The 22,032-nt window shown below is 49.3% G+C and overlaps 3 protein-coding genes across 3 annotated transcripts in view; 1 reads left to right on the forward strand and 2 right to left on the reverse strand.

Annotated features, from left to right (window-relative positions):
- Nucleotides 1-15,429, forward strand: part of LOC141121984 (uncharacterized) — a 583,368-nt gene extending 567,939 nt beyond the window's left edge. Inside the window, exon 10 of the mRNA XM_073611769.1 lies at nt 10,678-15,429. Coding sequence (XP_073467870.1) covers nt 10,678-11,614 — 937 coding nt within the window. The 3' untranslated portion in view covers nt 11,615-15,429. The remainder of the gene's footprint in view (nt 1-10,677) is intronic.
- LOC141121987 (uncharacterized) overlaps nt 1-22,032 on the reverse strand; it is a 481,910-nt gene that overhangs the window by 375,731 nt on the left and 84,147 nt on the right. The window lies entirely within an intron of this gene.
- The window catches only part of LOC141121965 (uncharacterized), a 208,644-nt gene that overhangs the window by 172,256 nt on the left and 14,356 nt on the right, over nt 1-22,032 (reverse strand). The window lies entirely within an intron of this gene.

Here is a 22,032-nt window from a genome sequence, read left to right on the forward strand (position 1 = left end):
GAGATTCTGATAAGCAGGCAGCCCCTCCTTACACATCCCCTCCTGAGATGTCTCCAGACCTTTGTCTACAGGCCATGACCCAACATAATTACACCAATAACAAGAGGGGGGGATGGGATGCAGCTGATATAGGGACCTTCATTACATTATCCCATTGTCATTTTGTCCCCAAGTCTCGTAGCCCCACGCTTTGGGAATGCCGCCATCTTGTATACAGGGCCGGTACTAGGGGTGGGCGGACGGGCAGCTGCCCTGGGCGGAATGATTTAGTTGGGGGAAGAGGGCGCTGTCTGCCGGGTGTAACCACGCCCAGCACAGAATGTTCTGCCGAGTGCCGAATCTAACAGGGTAGGCAGAGAGCGGCTTTGTTCCTGCGTGTATTCTAGATCGCAGCACTACACCCGCCCCCTGCCTGCACAGTGCACTGTACTAGTCCCTGAGCGACAGGAGAGTGAAGGGGGCGGGGCGCATGAGGTTGGGAAAGCATATCAATGCTTTCCTATGATTCCAGATACATACAGCTTTCCTGCTCCTCTGCTTGCCTTCTCCTCCCCCTCTCCATTCATTTCTATCACTCCTACTTTCAGAGTGTCCCCATGTCTGTGTGACATCACCAGCTCCGCCCCCTAGCCTCTTGTTTTTTTCCTCCCTGCTCTGGACAATGTGGAGATGACTCCTCCTCTGTGTTGTGACCCCTCCCCTCCTGTGCCCTTTCCCTCGGGTTCCTCCTCTCCAGTCCTATAAGTGAGTGGTTTGTCTCTCCTCTGTCTCTGTACTGCTGAGGCTGCCACTACTCAGCTAACAGGTCACCTTCTTCCCGGCATGATATCGCAGTTCTAGCTGTGAAGACAACTCTTCTGATTCTGTTTTTTATTAAGGACTTTTTAAGATGAGGTGCAGACATGTGGCTCCCATGCAGGACTGTCATTTATCAGCATGGGGATGCATGAGCATTGTGTGTATCCCTGTGCCAGCACCCCATTCATTTCTATTGGGACATGAGGTTGCATGCACACAGCCTCTGTATTCTAATATGACATGCAGGTTTGGGTCCCAATAGAAATGAATAGAACACTGGCACAGGGATGACACAATGCACAAGAGAGCCCTGCACAGGACACACATGTCTGAATGGTCCTAAACATCTCCTGTACATGGAGGCTTAGTGATTTCCCCAGATCCTCAGACATCAGAAAACAACACAGATTTTATACAGGAGATACCAAGACTGGACAACAGGGCTGGACTGGGACAAAAATGTGGCCCTGGACTTCATCCAGACCGGCCCAGGGCACAACACATCAGGGTACAGGGGACATCAGGGCCCAGCACATCAGGGTACAGCACATCAGGGCACGGTACAGAGCCCAGCACATCAGGGCACAGCACATCAGGGCACGGTACAGAGCCCAGCACATCAGGGTACAGAGCCCAGCACATCAGGGCACAGCACATCAGGGTACAGAGCCCAGCACATCAGGGTACAGAGCCTAGAACATCAGGGTACAGAGCCCAGAACATCAGGGCACAGCACATCAGGGTACAGAGCCCAGCACATCAGGGTACAGAGCCCAGAACATCAGGGCACAGCACATCAGGGTACAGAGCCCAGCACATCAGGGTACAGAGCCCAGCACATCAGGGTACAGAGCCCAGCACATCAGGGTACAGAGCCCAGCACATCAGGGTACAGAGCCCAGCACATCAGGGTACAGAGCCCAGCACATCAGGGCACAGCACATCAGGGTACAGAGCCCAGCACATCAGGGTACAATGCACATCAGGGCACGGTACAGAGCCCAGCACATCAGGGTACAGAGCCCAGCACATCAGGGTACAGAGCCCAGCACATCAGGGTACAGAGCCCAGCACATCAGGGTACAGAGCCCAGAACATCAGGGTACAGAGCCCAGAACATCAGGGCACAGCACATCAGGGTACAGAGCCCAGCACATCAGGGTACAGAGCCCAGAACATCAGGGTACAGAGCCCAGCACATCAGGGTACAGAGCCCAGCACATCAGGGTACAGAGCCCAGCACATCAGGGTACAGAGCCCAGCACATCAGGGCACAGAGCCCAGCACATCAGGGCACAGCACATCAGGGTACAATGCACATCAGGGCACGGTACAGAGCCCAGCACATCAGGGTACAGAGCCCAGCACATCAGGGTACAGAGCCCAGCACATCAGGGTACAGAGCCCAGAACATCAGGGTACAGAGCCCAGAACATCAGGGCACAGCACATCAGGGTACAGAGCCCAGCACATCAGGGTACAGAGCCCAGAACATCAGGGCACAGCACATCAGGGTACAGAGCCCAGCACATCAGGGTACAGAGCCCAGCACATCAGGGTACAGAGCCCAGCACATCAGGGTACAGAGCCCAGCACATCAGGGCACAGAGCCCAGCACATCAGGGCACAGAGCCCAGTACATCAGGGCACAGCACATCAGGGTACAGAGCCCAGCACATCAGGGTACAGAGCCCAGAACATCAGGGCACAGCACATCAGGGTACAGAGCCCAGCACATCAGGGTACAGAGCCCAGCACATCAGGGCACAGAGCCCAGTACATCAGGGCACAGCACATCAGGGTACAGAGCCCAGCACATCAGGGCACAGAGCCCAACACATCAGGGCACAGCACATCAGGGTACAGGGCACAGCACATCAGGGTACAGAGCCCAGCACATCAGGGTACAGAGCCCAGAACATCAGGATACAGAGCCCAGCACATCAGGGCACAGCACATCAGGGTACAGAGCCCAGAACATCAGGATACAGAGCCCAGCACATCAGGGCACAGCACATCAGGGCACAGCACATTAGGGTACAGAGCACAGCACATCAGGATACAGAGCACAGCACATCAGGGCACAGCACATCAGGGTACAGGGCACAGCACATCAGGACACAGCACATCAGGGTACAGGGCACAGCACATCAGGGTACCGGGCACAGCACATCAGGACACAGCACATCGGGGTACAGGGCACAGCACATCGGGGTACAGGGCACAGCACATCGGGGTACAGGGCACAGCACATCAGGGTACCGGGCACAGCACATCAGGACACAGCACATCAGGGTACAGGGCACAGCACACCAGGGTACCGGGCACAGCACATCAGGGTACAGGGCACAGCACATCAGGACACAGCACATCAGGGTACAGGGCACAGCACACCAGGGTACCGGGCACAGCACATCAGGGTACAGGGCACAGCACATCAGGGTACCGGGCACAGCACATCAGGACACAGCACATCAGGGTACAGGGCACAGCACATCAGGGTACCGGGCACAGCACATCAGGACACAGCGCATCGGGGTACAGGGCACAGCACATCGGGGTACAGGGCACAGCACATCAGGGTACCGGGCACAGCACATCAGGACACAGCACATCAGGGTACAGGGCACAGCACACCAGGGTACCGGGCACAGCACATCAGGGTACAGGGCACAGCACATCAGGACACAGCACATCAGGGTACAGGGCACAGCACACCAGGGTACCGGGCACAGCACATCAGGGTACAGGGCACAGCACATCAGGGTACCGGGCACAGCACATCAGGACACAGCACATCAGGGTACAGGGCACAGCACATCAGGGTACAGGGCACAGCACATCAGGGTATAGCACATCAGGACATAGCACATCAGGGTACAGGACATCAGGGCTCAGGTCACAGTACATCAGGGCACACGACATTGAGGCACAGCACACCAGGGCACAGCACATCAGGGCACGGGGCACATAGCACATCAGGGCACATAGCACATCAGGGCACTGGGCACATCAGGGCACTGGGCACATCAGAGCACATCAGGGCACGGGGCACATCAGGGCAGGGGGCACATCAGGGCACATAGCACATTAGGGCACATCAGGGCACATAGCACATTAGGGCACATCAGGGCACATAGCACATTAGGGCACATCGGAGCACATCAGGGCACGGGGCACATCAGGGCACATAGCACATTAGGGCACATAGCACATTAGGGCACATCAGGGCACGGGGCACATCAGGGCACGGGGCACATCAGGGCACATTGCACATCAGGGCACATCAGGGCACATAGCACATCAGGGCATGGGGCACATCGGGGTACAGGGCACAGCACATCGGGGTACAGGGCACAGCACATCGGGGTACAGGGCACAGCACATCAGGGTACAGGGCACAGCATATCAGGGTACAGGGCACAGCACATCAGGGTACAGGGCACAGCACATCAGGGTACAGGGCACAGCACACCAGGGTACAGGGCACAGCACACCAGGGTACAGGGCACAGCACACCAGGGTACCGGGCACAGCACACCAGGGTACCGGGCACAGCACATCAGGGTATAGCACATCAGGACATAGCACATCAGGGTACAGGACATCAGGGCACAGGTCACAGTACATCAGGTCACAGTACATCAGGGCACACGACATTGAGGCACAGCACACCGGGGCACAGGACATGAGGGCACAGCATATCAGGGCACTGGGCACATCAGAGCACATCAGGGCACATCAGGGCACGTAGCACATTAGGGCACATCAGGGCACATAGCACATTAGGGCACATCGGAGCACATCAGGGCACATAGCACATTAGGGCACATAGCACATCAGGGCACATCAGGGCACGGGGCACATCAGGGCACGGGGCACATCAGGGCACATAGCACATTAGGGCACATCAGGGCACATAGCACATCAGGGCACATAGCACATTAGGGCACATCAGGGCACATAGCACATTAGGGCACATCAGGGCACATAGCACATCAGGGCACGGGGCACATCAGGACACGGGGCACATTGCACATCAGGGCACATAGAACATCAGGGCACATAGCACATCAGGGCATGGGGCACATCGGGGTACAGGGCACAGCACATCAGGGTACAGAGCCCAGCACATCAGGGTACAGAGCCCAGAACATCAGGGCACAGCACATCAGGGTACAGAGCCCAGCACATCAGGGTACAGAGCCCAGTACATCAAGGCACAGAGCCCAGTACATCAGGGCACAGCACATCAGGGTACAGAGCCCAGCACATCAGGGCACAGAGCCCAACACATCAGGGCACAGCACATCAGGGTACAGGGCACAGCACATCAGGGTACAGAGCCCAGCACATCAGGGTACAGAGCCCAGCACATCAGGGTGCAAAGCCCAGAACATCAGGATACAGAGCCCAGCACATCAGGGCACAGCACATCAGGGTACAGAGCCCAGAACATCAGGATACAGAGCCCAGCACATCAGGGCACAGCACATCAGGGTACAGAGCACAGCACATCAGGATACAGAGCACAGCACATCAGGGCACAGCACATCAGGGTACAGGGCACAGCACATCAGGGCACAGCACATCAGGGTACAGGGCGCAGCACATCAGGACACAGCACATCAGGGTACAGGGCACAGCACATCAGGGTACCGGGCACAGCACATCAGGACACAGCACATCGGGGTACAGGGCACAGCACATCGGGGTACAGGGCACAGCACATCGGGGTACAGGGCACAGCACATCGGGGTACAGGGCGCAGCACATCAGGGTACAGGGCACAGCACATCAGGGTACCGGGCACAGCACATCAGGACACAGCACATCAGGGTACAGGGCACAGCACACCAGGGTACAGGGCACAGCACACCAGGGTACCGGGCACAGCACATCAGGGTACAGGGCACAGCACATCAGGGTACCGGGCACAGCACATCAGGACACAGCACATCAGGGTACAGGGCACAGCACATCAGGGTATAGCACATCAGGACATAGCACATCAGGGTACAGGACATCAGGGCACAGGTCACAGTACATCAGGTCACAGTACATCAGGGCACACGACATTGAGGCACAGCACACCGGGGTACAGGACATGAGGGCACAGCACATCAGGGCACGGGGCACATAGCACATCAGGGCACATAGCACATCAGGGCACTGGGCACATCAGAGCACATCAGGGCACGGGGCACATCAGGGCACGGGGCACATCAGGGCACGGGGCACATCAGGGCACATAGCACATTAGGGCACATCAGGGCACATAGCACATTAGGGCACATCGGAGCACATCAGGGCACGGGGCACATTAGGGCACATCGGAGCACATCAGGGCACGGGGCACATCAGGGCACATAGCACATTAGGGCACATCAGGGCACATAGCACATTAGGGCACATCAGGGCACGGGGCACATCAGGGCACGGGGCACATCAGGGCACATTGCACATCAGGGCACATTGCACATCAGGGCACATAGAACATCAGGGCACATAGCACATCAGGGCATGGGGCACATCGGGGTACAGGGCACAGCACATCGGGGTACAGGGCACAGCACATCGGGGTACAGGGCACAGCATATCAGGGTACTGGGCACAGCACACCAGGGTACAGGGCACAGCACACCAGGGTACAGGGCACAGCACACCAGGGTACCGGGCACAGCACACCAGGGTACCGGGCACAGCACATCAGGGTATAGCACATCAGGACATAGCACATCAGGGTACAGGACATCAGGGCACAGGTCACAGTACATCAGGTCACAGTACATCAGGGCACATGACATTGAGGCACAGCACACCGGGGCACAGGACATGAGGGCACAGCATATCAGGGCACGGGGCACATAGCACATCAGGGCACTGGGCACATCAGAGCACATCAGGGCACATCAGGGCACGTAGCCCATTAGGGCACATCAGGGCACATAGCACATTAGGGCACATCGGAGCACATCAGGGCACATCGGAGCACATCAGGGCACATAGCACATTAGGGCACATAGCACATCAGGGCACATCAGGGCACGGGGCACATCAGGGCACGGGGCACATCAGGGCACGGGGCACATCAGGGCACATAGCACATTAGGGCACATCGGAGCACATCAGGGCACGGGGCACATCAGGGCACATAGCACATCAGGGCACATAGCACATTAGGGCACATCAGGGCACATAGCACATCAGGGCACAGGGCACATCAGGACACGGGGCACATTGCACATCAGGGCACATAGAACATCAGGGCACATAGCACATCAGGGCATGGGGCACATCGGGGTACAGGGCACAGCACATCGGGGTACAGGGCACAGCACATCGGGGTACAGGGCACAGCACATCGGGGTACAGGGCACAGCACATCAGGGTACAGGGCACAGCACATCAGGGTATAGCACATCAGGACATAGCACATCAGGGTACAGGACATCAGGGCACAGGTCACAGTACATCAGGTCACAGTACATCAGGGCACACGACATTGAGGCACAGCACACCGGGGCACAGGACATGAGGGCACAGCATATCAGGGCACGGGGCACATAGCACATCAGGGCACTGGGCACATCAGAGCACATCAGGGCACATCAGGGCACGTAGCACATTAGGGCACATCAGGGCACATAGCACATTAGGGCACATCGGAGCACATCAGGGCACATCGGAGCACATCAGGGCACATAGCACATTAGGGCACATAGCACATCAGGGCACATCAGGGCACGGGGCACATCAGGGCACGGGGCACATCAGGGCACGGGGCACATCAGGGCACATAGCACATTAGGGCACATCGGAGCACATCAGGGCACGGGGCACATCAGGGCACATAGCACATCAGGGCACATAGCACATTAGGGCACATCAGGGCACATAGCACATTAGGGCACATCAGGGCACATAGCACATCAGGGCACGGGGCACATCAGGACACGGGGCACATTGCACATCAGGGCACATAGAACATCAGGGCACATAGCACATCAGGGCATGGGGCACATCGGGGTACAGGGCACAGCACATCGGGGTACAGGGCACAGCACATCGGGGTACAGGGCACAGCACATCAGGGTACAGGGCACAGCACACCAGGGAACCGGGCACAGCACATCAGGACATAGCACATCAGGGTACAGGACATCAGGGCACAGGTCACAGTACATCAGGTCACAGTACATCAGGGCACACGACATTGAGGCACAGCACACCGGGGCACAGGACATGAGGGCACAGCACATCAGGGCACGGGGCACATAGCACATCAGGGCACATAGCACATCAGGGCACATAACACATCAGGGCACTGGGCACATCAGGGCACATCGGGGCACGGGGCACATCAGGGCACATAGCACATTAGGGCACATCAGGGCACGGGGCACATCAGGGCACATAGCACATTAGGGCACATCAGGGCACATAGCACATCGGAGCACATCAGGGCACGGGGCACATCAGGGCACGGGGCACATCAGGGCACGGGGCACATCGGAGCACATCAGGACACGGGGCACATCAGGGCACATTGCACATCAGGGCACATAGAACATCAGGGCACATAGCACATCAGGGCATGGGGCACATCAGGGCACATAGCACATCAGGGAACGGGGCACATCAGGGCACATAGCAGATCAACGCTCAGGGCACGGGGCACATAGCAGATCAGCGCACAGGGCACATAGCACATCAGGGCACATAGATCAGCGCACGGGGCACATCAGGGCACATAGCACATCAGGGCACATCAGGGGGCACATCATCAGGGCACATGGCACATTATGGGATTGTTTACTAGCCTGGCCAGCATGCAGGAAGCGTCTGTAAGTTCTCTCTCTCATGTCATGCAGCGCTGCTCGCTCCCTGGCGGCCCCTCCCCTCTTCTCGTGTATCCCCATTGGCTTGTGACATCATCTGGGATAGAGGAGAAGAGAGGAAAGGAGGGGCCGCCGGGGAGCGAGCAGCGCTGCATGACATGAGAGAGAGAACTTACAGACAGACGCTTCCTGCGCTACTCTGCATACTGGGCTAAATCTCGATCTACCCGTCAGGCGCCAGCTGTCGGCGATTGACAGGTAGATCGCCCCGGACCTCCGAGGCAATAGGAGGCTACTGAAACCGGCCGACTGAGCCATCGGCCCACCGGGAAACTCCCGGTAGTCCCGATGGCCATTCCATCCCTGCTGGACATGAATGGAAATTCAGCTGGTTCACCAACGAATGGATGAGTTTCAATCCATCTATGGCCATTCCTGCTAAAGAGAAGTAGATCTAATATGATCAACTTCTCTCAAACCAGCTTGTGGAATTTTTTCCTTTGATGTGCAGTGCTAATCAATGTATTCTGACCACTATCACAATGCAATGTCTCAGTGTAGAGGATTCCTCCATCCACCTCGCTTGTGTGGATGAGGGGATCTGCTCAGTTTTTTTTCATTCAGACACTAACTGATCAAAAAAACTGATCCATCTATGGCCAGCTTACCATTCACTATACAATCTGATTGTACAATATCTTTTGGATCTACCACCAACTATTTAGTACCAGGGCCTGCCTGATTGGATACTACTAATTGGATAATGAATTGTTTAGGTTTGTCCTCATATTACAAAGTTTTGGTAAATGGAAGGGAGATGTGCAGAAATTGTACAATCATATTGTAAAGTGTATGCTCACCTCTACTGTTCATGTGCGGGAGCACTAAGAATGACAAATGTTTTCCCTGACACATTGTCTAAAGCTGGGTACACACTATTAGTTTTTTTTGTTCAGCCTGCTGGAAGAAAAACTAATAGATCCCTGCATGCACACAAACAAGGTGGATTCAGAAACCCCCCTCTCCCCTCTGTGCTATTGTACTCTGACAGCAGGACTCCTCCACTGATCAGAATACAATGATCAGCGCTGCAGCCCGCTGATCAAAAGAGGATTTCCAGCAGGACCATTTGACAGAAGCCAAAGGTCAGCTTCAGCTAGTTCTTGAGATCCATTTACAATCTTAAGAAATTACCCTTGGGCAGCCATTATTGCTATTACTCCTTATTGGCTGTAAACCAAGCCATCATCAAAGCAATCGAATTGGCTCTGTGTGTGTGTAATACTGGTGCACCCCGCACCATTACATATGTTTTGGTGCGCTGCACATGCTTCAACTAGCTCCGCCCCCTGCTCGGGAAGGGGGGGGGGGCACATGTTGGCATCTTCACCCTGGGCACTGAATTACCTTGTCCCATCACTGCTTGTATATGTCTTTATCAGCTAAAAGTACATTGTTTGTGGAATAAAAGTATATACTTAGCCCAGTCAGGCCAAAAGGTTTAGGTAGCCGGAAACGACTCCACAAGCCCAGCCACAGAGACCACGTTCACCCGGTTCTGATGAACCGGTGACCACGGACACAAATGTCTGGAGGTGGCATCTTCTCCAGGTGGTGGGAGATGGCAAATAGCCCTCCAAATCTCCTGTTCTCTGCTGAGCCATAGTCTGTGGGTAGGAGGCCAGCCCACAGCCCCCTCCAAAACACACAGTGACAGTGGGTTCTGTCACATGACATTTTATATCTGATGATTTGATTGGAGCACAGCAGGAACCAATCTGCTCATGTCTAGTAATAATCTTTTTATCTCTATTTTAGTAGATGGACGGGAGATGAGGAAAACCTCAGAGGATTGTCTCACTTTGTCTCCAGACTGTAAAGTAGAAGATAAGGACATCACACAGTATAGTCCAGGAGAAAACCCGACTACCTCAAACATCCATCCGGCACCACACAGTGTAGATGGACCATCGTATTCCTCTTATCCTGAGGAACCTCAGACTGTGAGGGACGGTGCCGTCCTTCCAACAGAGAAGAGGTTTTCCTGTACTGAGTGCGGGAAGTGTTTCCGTTTTAAATCCCATCTTCATGTGCATATAAGATCTCACACAGGAGAGAAGCCGTATTCCTGTCCTGAGTGTGGGAAATGTTTCTCACAGAAGTCCCATCTTTCCACACATCAGAGATCTCACACAGGGGAGAAGCCGTATTCCTGTCCTGAGTGCGGGAAATGTTTTTCACAGAATTCCGATCTTTCCAAACATCGGACATCTCACAGAGGGGGGAAGCCGTATTCCTGTCCTGAGTGTGGGAAATGTTTTTTAGATAGGTCCAATCTTTCCAAACATCAGAGATCTCACACAGGGGAGAAGCCGTATTCCTGTTCTGAGTGCGGGAAATGTTTTTTACTGAAGTCCCATCTTTACACACATCAGACAACTCACACGGGGGAGAAGCCGTTTTCCTGTCCTGAGTGCGGGAAATGTTTTTCACGGAAGGCCAATCTTTACACACATCAGAGATCTCACACAGGGGAGAAGCCGTATTCCTGTCCTGAGTGCGGGAAATGTTTTTTATTGAAGTCCCATCTTTACACACATCAGACATCCCACACTGGGGAGAAGCCGTTTTCCTGTCCTGAGTGCGGGAAATGTTTTTCACGGAAGTCCAATCTTTACATACATCAGAGATCTCACACAGGGGAGAAGCCGTATTCCTGTCCTGAGTGCGGGAAATGTTTTTCACTGAAGTCCTGTCTTTACAGACATCAGAGATATCACACGGGGGAGAAGCCGTTTTCCTGTCCTGAGTGCGGGAAATATTTTTCACAGAAGTCCAATCTTTACAAACATCAGAGATCTCACACTGGGGAGAAGCCGTATTCCTGTCCTGAGTGGGGAATATTTTTCACAGAAGTTCTATCATTACACACATCAGAGATCTCACACGGGGGAGAAGCCGTTTTCCTGTCCTGAGTGCAGGAAATGTTTTTCAGAGAAGTCCGATCTTTACACACATCAGAGATCTCACACGGGGGAGAAGCCGTATTCCTGTCCTGAGTGAGGGAATTGTTCCTCACTGAAGTCCTGTCTTCCTGTACATCAGGGATCCCACACAACTCTCGAGGTGTATTAGTGCCTTGAGTGCGGGAAATGTCTTCTATATGAAGGTTGCTGGATATCACATCTCTCATGTGGGGAAGAAGCACACCCTGATATACACCTCAGATATACTCCATGGCTGATCTTCATCATGTAAGAAACCGTTCATAAGGAGATCAGAGGTCACCAAAGACATGGATGAAGTGTTGTACAAATACAATGGATGGGCAGCTCATACAGGTCTGGTAATGTACTTTTTATGTCATGGCTTTCTTCCAGGTCTGCACCCATGCACGCGCACACTCAGAAACTTCCACTGTCATTGGCTGCAGGACAAGTTTGTCAGCAGGTCCCAGCCAATGATTTTGCCCCGTACCCTGCTGGTCACCTGCAGCCAATGACAAATCACTCCTATCTTGTGATGTCTTCGCTTCCCGAGTCCTTTTCGGTTCAGGAAGAGAACACCACACTGTGAGTATAATCACCACACTTTACACCCACACACCTTAGATTGGCACATTTAACCCCATTGATTGCCCTCATTCACCCTTTGATTGCCCTTGTCACCCTACCAGTGCCATTAGTACAACGTCAGTGTACAGTATTTTTCACCAACCGCTGTATTAGCGTCACATGTTACAGCAGATAGTGCCAGCGTCGGCTAGCATTAGATTGCTCGCACACTAGTGCACTCACGCTATAGGATCCTGATCACCACCATTACTAGTACAGTGTCTGTATGAATCAATATCCTGATCACCAGCATTGCTAGTATAGTGTTCATGAACAGAACTATATTAGTGTCCCCCCTTAGTATAGTGTCTGTATGGATCAATATCCTGATCATGAACAGAACTATATTAGTGTCCCCCCTTAGTATAGTGTCTGTATAGATCAATATCCTGATTATGACAGAACTATATTCGTGTCCCCCTTAGTATAGTGTCCCTAATAACGTAGCGTTAGCAGGATCAGCCCTTTTGCCCCCCAAGTGCAGTGTCAGTAGATCACTGGCTCCTCTGATATATTGCACACATAACCGCAGTGTTAGCAGAATCAGGCCTGATCTCTTCTAGCACTTGCAGGTAAGTTTTATTTGTGTAGCACCCTGGAGTTTAGGCAGGGAGCTCCTCACAAATTTACTTGCCAGGAGTAGTTATCCTGGATGATTGTTAGAGATCCATTGATTTCTCCCTAAGTTTGGCCTTGTTGCACTTTTCTCTTCTACCACTAGGTGGCCGGGTACTTGGTGGTACTAGATATGAGAAGGACAACCCAAGGTCAGGTTATGGGTATATGAGGTATCTCAGCCAATGGGCAGGGGTTTTCTTGAATCTCTTGGCCTGCTGAGAGAACCTATATATTCGGGTGGAGTCAGGTAATCAGGGTTCTGTGACACCTGGATGGCTGTCTGGGTGGACATGTGTTGTGTTGCCCCGGGCTGCTAGGCCGGAGATTGAGCCTATCCACATCTGGCTGCTAGGCTGTCTGAGGGACTATCCAGAAGCAAGAGAGTAGCGCAGGGTTGGGACTGCGGCTTGCAGTCCAACCAGAAGTGACGGTTCTGCCGGCCGGTGGACAAAGGTAGAGGGGAAGCTGTCACCACTAAGGGACCAACCACCTTATTACCAGGTACCTCCGTGTGTAACTGAAGCAAGAACTGGTGCAGTATTCTCACCAAATGGACATGGTGGAGAATTGGGAAACTTCAGGCAGTGATCAAGCCAGGGACCCAACGAGCGGAGGTGACACTTGTAGAGCAGACTTGTGTGTCAAGCCAAGGACCGAGCAGGCCAGCGGGGTGAAGTATCGGGAGTGCCAAGCTAGGGACCCAGCAGAGAGTTGGTGGTGACGCTTGAGTGAAGATTGGAGTAGCTCAAGGGATTCAGAGTCCGTAAATCAGAGGGTCTAGTGAGAAACTGGGAGCTCAGTGGGCTGAACTACAAGGAGTGATTGTAGTGAAGCTGAGAGAACTGTTATGCTTTGTGTTAGGAACTGTTAAAGACTTGCCATAGGAGACAGCATGCCTGCACATGCAGATGTGGCTTCTTGCTGGATGCCTTTCCCTGCACGGCTGTCCTCCTATGGAAGTCTCGGAGTCTGCTAATTAATCTTGCAACTACTCAAGGGTGTCCTGGCCCTAATCCTCTTTCCCCCAAAAATTTTGTAAGAGAAACATCTTTTTTGCATTCAAGAAGTGTCTGACGCCCAATAACTTGCACCCACTATGCCTCACAACCAACCATATACAGAAGGATCTCTGCTATCTCTGGCCCTGGAGGTTCTCATTAGACTGAACGAGGCTGGAGACCTTGCTACATTTGTAGTAGTTCAAGCAGTCGCTGACAGCCAGGAGCTCTTTTTCCCATGAGTCGCACTAGGTACCTTTGAATTTAGTGGCCAAAACAAAAGTACACTAGTGAAGAGGCCTACAGGATTCTGAGTATGACAGCTGAGAGCAAAGGGAGAGTCCTCACTGCCATAATCAGGCTCCAAATACGAACCTGTAGAGAGCAGCGGCACCCTGACAGGGACCTCAGAGGATGGAGGAGAGGTCCCTGCTAAGGTCAGGTGTACCCGAACCCGGGTAGCAGAAGTGCTAGAAACACTTGATTTGTCTAATATGCAGCAGGATGTCAGTACAAGTGCCACACTACTTTTTGGTGAGCTGGCAGGCACTAGTACATCCTAGTCTTTTACATACCAGGACAAAAGTATTTCGCGATGACCTGGTGAGTCACAAAAATGCAGTCCAAGCTGGTGAGGTGGCTAGCAGTAGTAGCATCCTGCAGACACCAAGAATTCGACCACAGACCCATAGTGTTCCTCCAGATGTGCTTGCAAATGCTGATCGGCAGCCCACAGATTGTGCAGCGCTCTGTACTTCCCCCATTCACTACCCAACCCAGAATTCAGGGGGAAACAACTCCCCTAGATTTTTTTTTTTTAAATGTTATTCACAAAAGATTTGTATTGATCGATTGTGAGCTGAAGGAATTTATACACACAACCGTACATCGCCACCAACCCAAATTCAACTCTTGCAAGACAATTCGCATGGAGACCTATCAAGGTTTATAAATGTAAAACTTTTTTGGGCCTAACATGGGCATTACTAAAAAGAATGAGTTGTGGTCATTGTGACAGACCTAGCCAGGACAGAGGCTTTTGGAGGGGACTGAATGCCAGCCTCTTGCCTAACGATTATGGGCCCTGGCATTTGGGGGAACGGTGCTCGTTATGAGCTGTATGCCTGGGGACCCTGGAAGTAATGTTACTTTGGATTCAAGCCCATGTCCCCTCAAAACCCAAAACTCTGGGAACCCTGTGCCATATTATAAATAGTGACTGCTTCACAATGTTGTGTGTATATATTGTGTGTTGTCTCATGCTGTTGTGTACTATTTGCTGTGCTAGTTTGGGGTGGGGCTGTATTCCAATGTTCTATTGTGTCTGTCTGCATTGGATATCACAGGATGTGTATCTCTATGGAGGGAGGGGGGATTCCTCCAACAGCTCTCCCTGCTTATAAGACTGTGTACTGATGAGACGTTAAACACTCCTGTCCTGTGTGTTTATTGTCATTGAACAGTTTAACCCGCCCTGTTTTCCAGGGGTGGGTGAGTGTTTTGAAGTAGGATGTGTATAACATGTTTTTGAATAAAGATTCATTCCTGCTTGAACCTCAAGACAGAGCCTTGTCTCGTATTTGGGGGAGAATTATTTGTATGGGTTCCTTGTTCGGCTAATTGAAGTGTTCGGTAGCTGCCTTTGTGTTCGGGTATGGAATGTCCTAAACGGCTTTAACCCCTTTCATACTCTGGATCTTGTTACAGTCAAATTGGTCCAGAGACCCAATTTATCATATGCCCGTGTTCTCTGCTGCAATGGTCAAGCATAGATATGAGACAATAATGTGTTTTAGTGATCACACACCTTGTCATCCATGGGGTGACCCTGAATATGATCAGTTTACAAAATTCTGCCCCTCATAAACTACCTCTCCCAGAAATTGGCAGATGTGTATACACCCCAACAAACCATCTATGTGAATAAGTCAATCATACATTTCACTGGCCACCTTGGAGGGTGGGGGAGCCCCTCTCCCGCCACCGATAAAAGTGATGTTGTGTTGAATCCGCCGCAGAGACCACTTTTATTTTAAAGAGAAACGCATGCTGTTCCTGAAAATACCACGTTTATGGCAGCCTAACATCAATAGTATGAAAGCTCTTGGAGGGGATGATAAGGGACTATATACAAGATTTTAGTAGTGAGAACGGTATCATTAGCAGTAATCAGTATGGATTCATAAAGAATCGTTCTTGCCAAACCAATCTATTAACTTTCTATGAGGAGGTGAGTTGCCATCTAAATAAAGTAAGGCCCGTAGACGTGGTGTATCTGGATTTTACAAAAGCATTTGACACAGTTCCCCATAAACGTTTACTGTACAAAATAAGGTCCGTTGGCATGGACTATAGGGTGAGTACATGGATTGAAAACTGGCTACAAGGGTGAGTTCAGAGGGTGGTGATAAATGGGGACTACTCGGAATGGTTAGGGGTGGGTAGTGGGGTCCCCCAGGGTCCTGTGCTGGGACCAATCCTATTTAATTTGTTCATAAACGACCTGGAGGATGGGGTAAGTTCAATCTCTGTATTTGCGGATGATACTAAGCTAAGCAGGGCAATAACTTCTCTGCAGGATGTGAAAACCTTGCAAGAAGATCTGAACAAATAAATGGGGTGGGCAAGTACATGGCAAATGAGGTTTAATGTAGAAAAATGTAAAATAATGCATTTGGGTGGCAAAAATATGAATGCAATCTATACACTGGGGGGAGAACCTCTGGGGGAATCTAAGATGGAAAAGGACCTGGGGGTCCTAGTAGATGACAGGCTCAGCAATGGCATGCAATGCCAAGCTGCTGCTAACAAAGCAAATAGAATATTGGCATGCATTAAAAAGGGGATCAACTCCAGAAGCAAAATGATAATTCTCCCTCTCTACAAGACTCTGGTCCGGCCGCACCTGGAGTATGCTGTCCAGTTCTGGGCACCAGTCTTCAGGAAGGATGTACTGGAAATGGAGCGAGTACAAAGAAGGGCAACAAAGCTAATAAAGGGTCTGGAGGATATTAGTTATGAGTAAAGGTTGTGAGCACTGAACTTATTCTCTCTGGAGAAGAGAAGCTTGAGAGGGGATATGATTTCAATATACAAATACCATACTGGTGACTCCACAATAGGTAGAAAACTTTTTCGCGGAAGGGAGTTTAACAAAACACATAGCCACTCATTAAAATTAGAAGAAAAGAGGTTTAACCTTAAACTTCGTAGAGGGTTCTTTACTGTAAGTGCGGCAAGGATGTGGAATTCCCTTGCACAGGCGGTGGTCTCAGTGGGGGGCATTGATAGCTTCAAGAAACTATTAATCACCTGAACGACCGCAACATACAGGGATATACAATGTAATACTTACATATAATCACACACATAGGTTGGACTTGTGTCTTTTTTCAACCTCTTCTAATATGTAACTATGTAAGCTAGCTGCTGCCATAACAATGGTATTTAGCATCAAAGTACTGACATATGGGTACGGCGATTTGCGTGAAGTGGTTAAAGGGTAACTCTGCTTGCGTGGGAAAAAAAGCAACTAAAGAAAAAATAATATAGCGCATATAATTGCGACACTAATCATATTGTGATTGAATTTTTACTTTCCTTTTCAATCTGCAGCCAATGTAATTTTCTGAGAATACATTGCAATATGGCTACCTGGAGTTGTTCCGTACACGGAGTGTGTACTGACCACTACTCTGCAACATCATTTCCTGCTTGTGTGATAGACTCACCAATTTTCCCAGAAGTTTCCCCTAAGATGCAAGTCAGATTTCAGGCATCCCCTGAAACAAAAATGTAATTTTTTGGAGAGATACTTTCAATAGGAACACGTCTAAAGGGATGCAGGCCCAGCAGCTTTCTTTATTAGTGCCCTGCAGCTGCACACCTGACAGTTAATTATGAAACCAGTCCCATTAGACTCACTCAGAATAGAGGCATAGAAAAACACACAGGGTTTACTTCCTCTTTAATAGTGTTTGTTTAAATAACTTTTATGATACACTAAAAATATACGCCGGACCCTCAGTGTGCCACCTACCTAATTAGTATGTCAAAAAAGGTGAAACAATACTAATATATGGGGATTGAATAACCTCAAAGACGTTACAGTAAAAATGACAGAATGAAAAAAGAGGGAAAAGGAGAGGATGGGAGCTCACGGTATGAAGATTAAATGGCAAACTTGAAATAAAAACCTGTAATAGCACAACCAAGCCTGTGGTAGCACATATCTATGGAACTTCACTCACCATACAAACATGATAAGTAAAAAAGATTTATTGGTGTCAAAGATAAGAAAGACATTAAAAAACATCATGCATACATTAGCATTAAAGCTATAAAAACAAAAGGACATCTCTGGACAGGTGGTGCAATACAGCTGGGATAATATCCCCAGGTCTAAGCGACCTATGAAGAGTGACCCAAGTGTTGAACTGATAATCAAAAAGGGAGGATGGATAAAGTCAAAGCACAAAGTGAAAGCTATGAGATGATATGAATGGTTCTCCGATCTGCATTGGAAAAAGATGGACAAGTAGATGATTGTATTGATCTGGAAGGTAGGTGTAAAGAAATAGGGGAGCGTTGCTGGGTAACAGTGGTCAGGAGGAGATGTACAAGTGGAATAGTAATGAATATGGGGGTCCAATAAAGTGATGTGTGGCTCACTAAAACCAGAAGAACATGGTCCTCCTTGGCCTCCCTCTCACTGTACCAATCAGAGTCCCTATGAGGACTCGCTCTCACACCCCAAATGAAAGAGCAATGTGAAGAGGTAATCCTTTCCAGAAAGTAATAGTCCTTTCCAAAGAATGGTAAATGTATTTATATTGTACTTATCAGCTTCTCATCAAGTCCACAGGTCCAGGGTCCCGGGGGAAGGTCCTCCCTTGTCTGTGAAAACAGCAGTCTTGTAAAGTGTGTAGAACCATATATGGGTCAAAGGCATGTAGTCCAGAGATGGGCCGCGCTGGCCTGACCGCTTTCACCCATCTCTGCCGTCTCCATCAGAGGCTGGTTGCCAATGCAGTCCATTGCACTTTTATCCTTCAGTGTCTACTTAACTCACAAGTGTATGAGTCCAATTTCAGATATTACAATCAAAATATGCCTGACAAATGGAAATTAAGGAGTCTACTAGCCATAATTTAACTCAGTGATTTCCTATGACCATCAGCTCCATCTAGTGACCATAATGGGGTATTTTTCCTGAAATACCTCAATAAAAATAGCACAATACCACAATATGGCCACTAGATGGAGCCAAGGAAATCAGTGTATGAAATAAAATACATCCAATATTCATCACAGCCGGGTGAATGCTGCTCACATTCATTCAACTATTTTTTTTTTTATAGACCTCTAAAGTCTGTGAAAGATTACATCACAAAATGTACTCAGCCAATGAAAGGTAATGACTCCATTTTTATTTTTCTCCTGCTATCAATGGCCAACACGGTACAACACTTCATCCATGTCTTTGGTGATCTCTGATCTCCTTATGAACTGTTTCTCACATGATGAAGAAGATCAGCCATGGAGTATATCTGAGGTGTATATCAGGATGTGCTTCTTCCCCACATGAGACCTGTGATGTCCAGCAACATTCATATAGAAGACATTTCCCGCACTCAAGGCACTAATACACCTCGACGGTTGTGTGGGATCCCTGAGGTACAGGAAGACAGGACTTCAGCAAGGAACAATTCACTCATTCAGGACAGGAATACGGCTTCTCCCCCGTGTGAGATCTCTGATGTTTGTAAAGACTGGACTTCTGTGTAAAACATTTCCTGCACTCAAGACAGGAATATGGCTTCTCCCCTGTGTGACATCTCTGATGTGTGTAGAGATTGCATTTCTGTGAAAAGCATTTCCCGCACTTAGGACAGGAATATGGCTTCTCCCCTGTGTGAGATCTCTGATGTGTGTAAAGATCGGACTTCATTGAAAAACATTTCCCGCACTCAGGACAGGAATACGGCTTCTCCCCCGTGTGAGATCTCTGATGTCTATAAAGACCGGACTTCATTGAAAAACATTTCCCGCATTCAGGACAGGAATATGGCTTCTCCCCTGTGTGAGATCTCTGATGTGTGTAAAGATCGGACTTCATTGAAAAACATTTCCCGCACTCAGGACAGGAATACGGCTTCTCCCCCGTGTGAGATCTCTGATGGGTGTAAAGATTGACCACCTGTGAAAAACATTTCCCGCACTCAGGACAGGAGTATGGCTTCTCCCCTGTGTGATATCTCTGATGTCTGTAAAGATGAGACTTCACTGAAAAACATTTCCTGCATTCAGGACAGGAATACGGCTTCTCCCCCGTGTGAGATCTTTTATGCCTATTAAGACCGGATTTATAATGGAAACACTTCCTGCACTCAGTACAGGAAAACCTCTTCTCTGTTGGAAGGACGGCACCGTCCCTCACAGTCTGAGGTTCCTCAGGATAAGAGGAATACGATGGTCCATCTACACTGTGTGGTGCCGGATGGACATTTGAGGTAGTCGGGTTTTCTCCTGGACTATACTGTGTGATGTCCTCATCTTCTACTTTACAGTCTGGAGACAAAGTGAGACAATCCTCTGAGGTTTTCCTCATCTCCCGTCCATCTACTAAAATAGAGATAAAAAGATTATTACTAGACATGAGCAGATTGGTTCCCATAAACCAGGACTCCGCCCACATCAGGCAGCTTTGTCTCTGAGGATCTTACAATTCCCCCCTCAAGGTAACTAGTAAATGGGTCCTCTGTAGGGCGGCAACTAATGATTATTTTCAGAATTGATTAGTTGGCCGATTATTGTTTTGACTAAATGGATAAAAACCTCAAAAAAAGGTTGGTGTATAATTTAGTTATTGTTCTTGAATATCTATATACAGCGGTAAATATAAATATCCAGATATATAGTTGGATATTTAATCCACTCTGAGAATAACAAACAGATAGATGTATTATTAGAGGGAGAATCTGCTACATATCAGAATCAGAGATCAACATTATTAAAATATAAAAAAGAGGTAAAACGCTGTTTTGCAGATGATCAGACAGGAGTGTAATATAATATGATGGATGACAGACTCCCTTGTCATAGACAGGTAGGTGGGTACAAGCTCCCTGCACCTGATGTCACTTATGCTGGCCGAACACAAACTCATTTTTCTTTGAAAAAAACATTCATCCAATTTTCTAACCATTAGTTGGGTCAAATCGGCGTTCATTGTTCACCACAGCGACGGGAAAATTCGAAGGAGCAGAAAAGAAAACTTTTCTCGAAAACAAATTTTCGCTCAGAAGTTACATTCATTATAAAATTGAATGTTAAAAGCAAGTAGAATTTTCAAACTACACTTGTCTATTCATCGAATGTACAAATAATTTTCATACAAATATTTGTGTGAATATTCTCGTCCAAAAATCGATCTGTGTATGGCCAGCATAGGACATTTAGTAGCAGCAGCACGATTTTTTTTAATCATCTGTTATGATGGCGTTAAAAAAATAGTCCTTTATAATACAAAAACAGAAGATAATCACTACTATAAGGGATTCATTTATACTGTGAAAGTAATATATCTTATATCATATATATAATTATATATTAATATAATTTTTTTCATGGGAATAATAATTTTATATATAAAGCACAATACTGCTAAACTTTTACTTTATGTAATAGTAATGTCTTCTATCACCTCCAGTCTATCAGCCTCCACCTTCTCTGGGGTCAGATGCTGATCTTCCCTGCACAGAGACCTTAAAGTCATTGCAAACTTGTCATACTCACCTGCTCTGTGTAATGGTTTTGCACAGAGCAGCCCTGATTCTCCTCTTCTGGACCCCCCCCCGGCACTTCTGGCTCCTCCTGTCTTCAGAGTTCCCCTATAGGAAGCCGCAAAGTATAGTATAGAGTTCCCCTATAGGAAGCCAAAAAGTATAGCATAGAGCTCTCTTATAGGAAGCCGCAAAGTATAGTATGGAGTTCCCCTATAGGAAGGTACAAATTATAGTGTAGAGTAAGTATAGTAGAGGAAGGTAAAGGTCTGCCTTTAGAATCACTTGCTTCCTTCTCTTGCTCAGGACTACATGTCGCATGAGGCATTGCTCTTCACATATTCAAGTTCTCAGGCATTTACTGACATGTATTGATATT

The sequence above is a fragment of the Aquarana catesbeiana genome, unplaced genomic scaffold (genome assembly GCF_042186555.1).
Source record: "Aquarana catesbeiana isolate 2022-GZ unplaced genomic scaffold, ASM4218655v1 unanchor236, whole genome shotgun sequence".
NCBI classification, from domain to species: domain Eukaryota; kingdom Metazoa; phylum Chordata; class Amphibia; order Anura; family Ranidae; genus Aquarana; species Aquarana catesbeiana.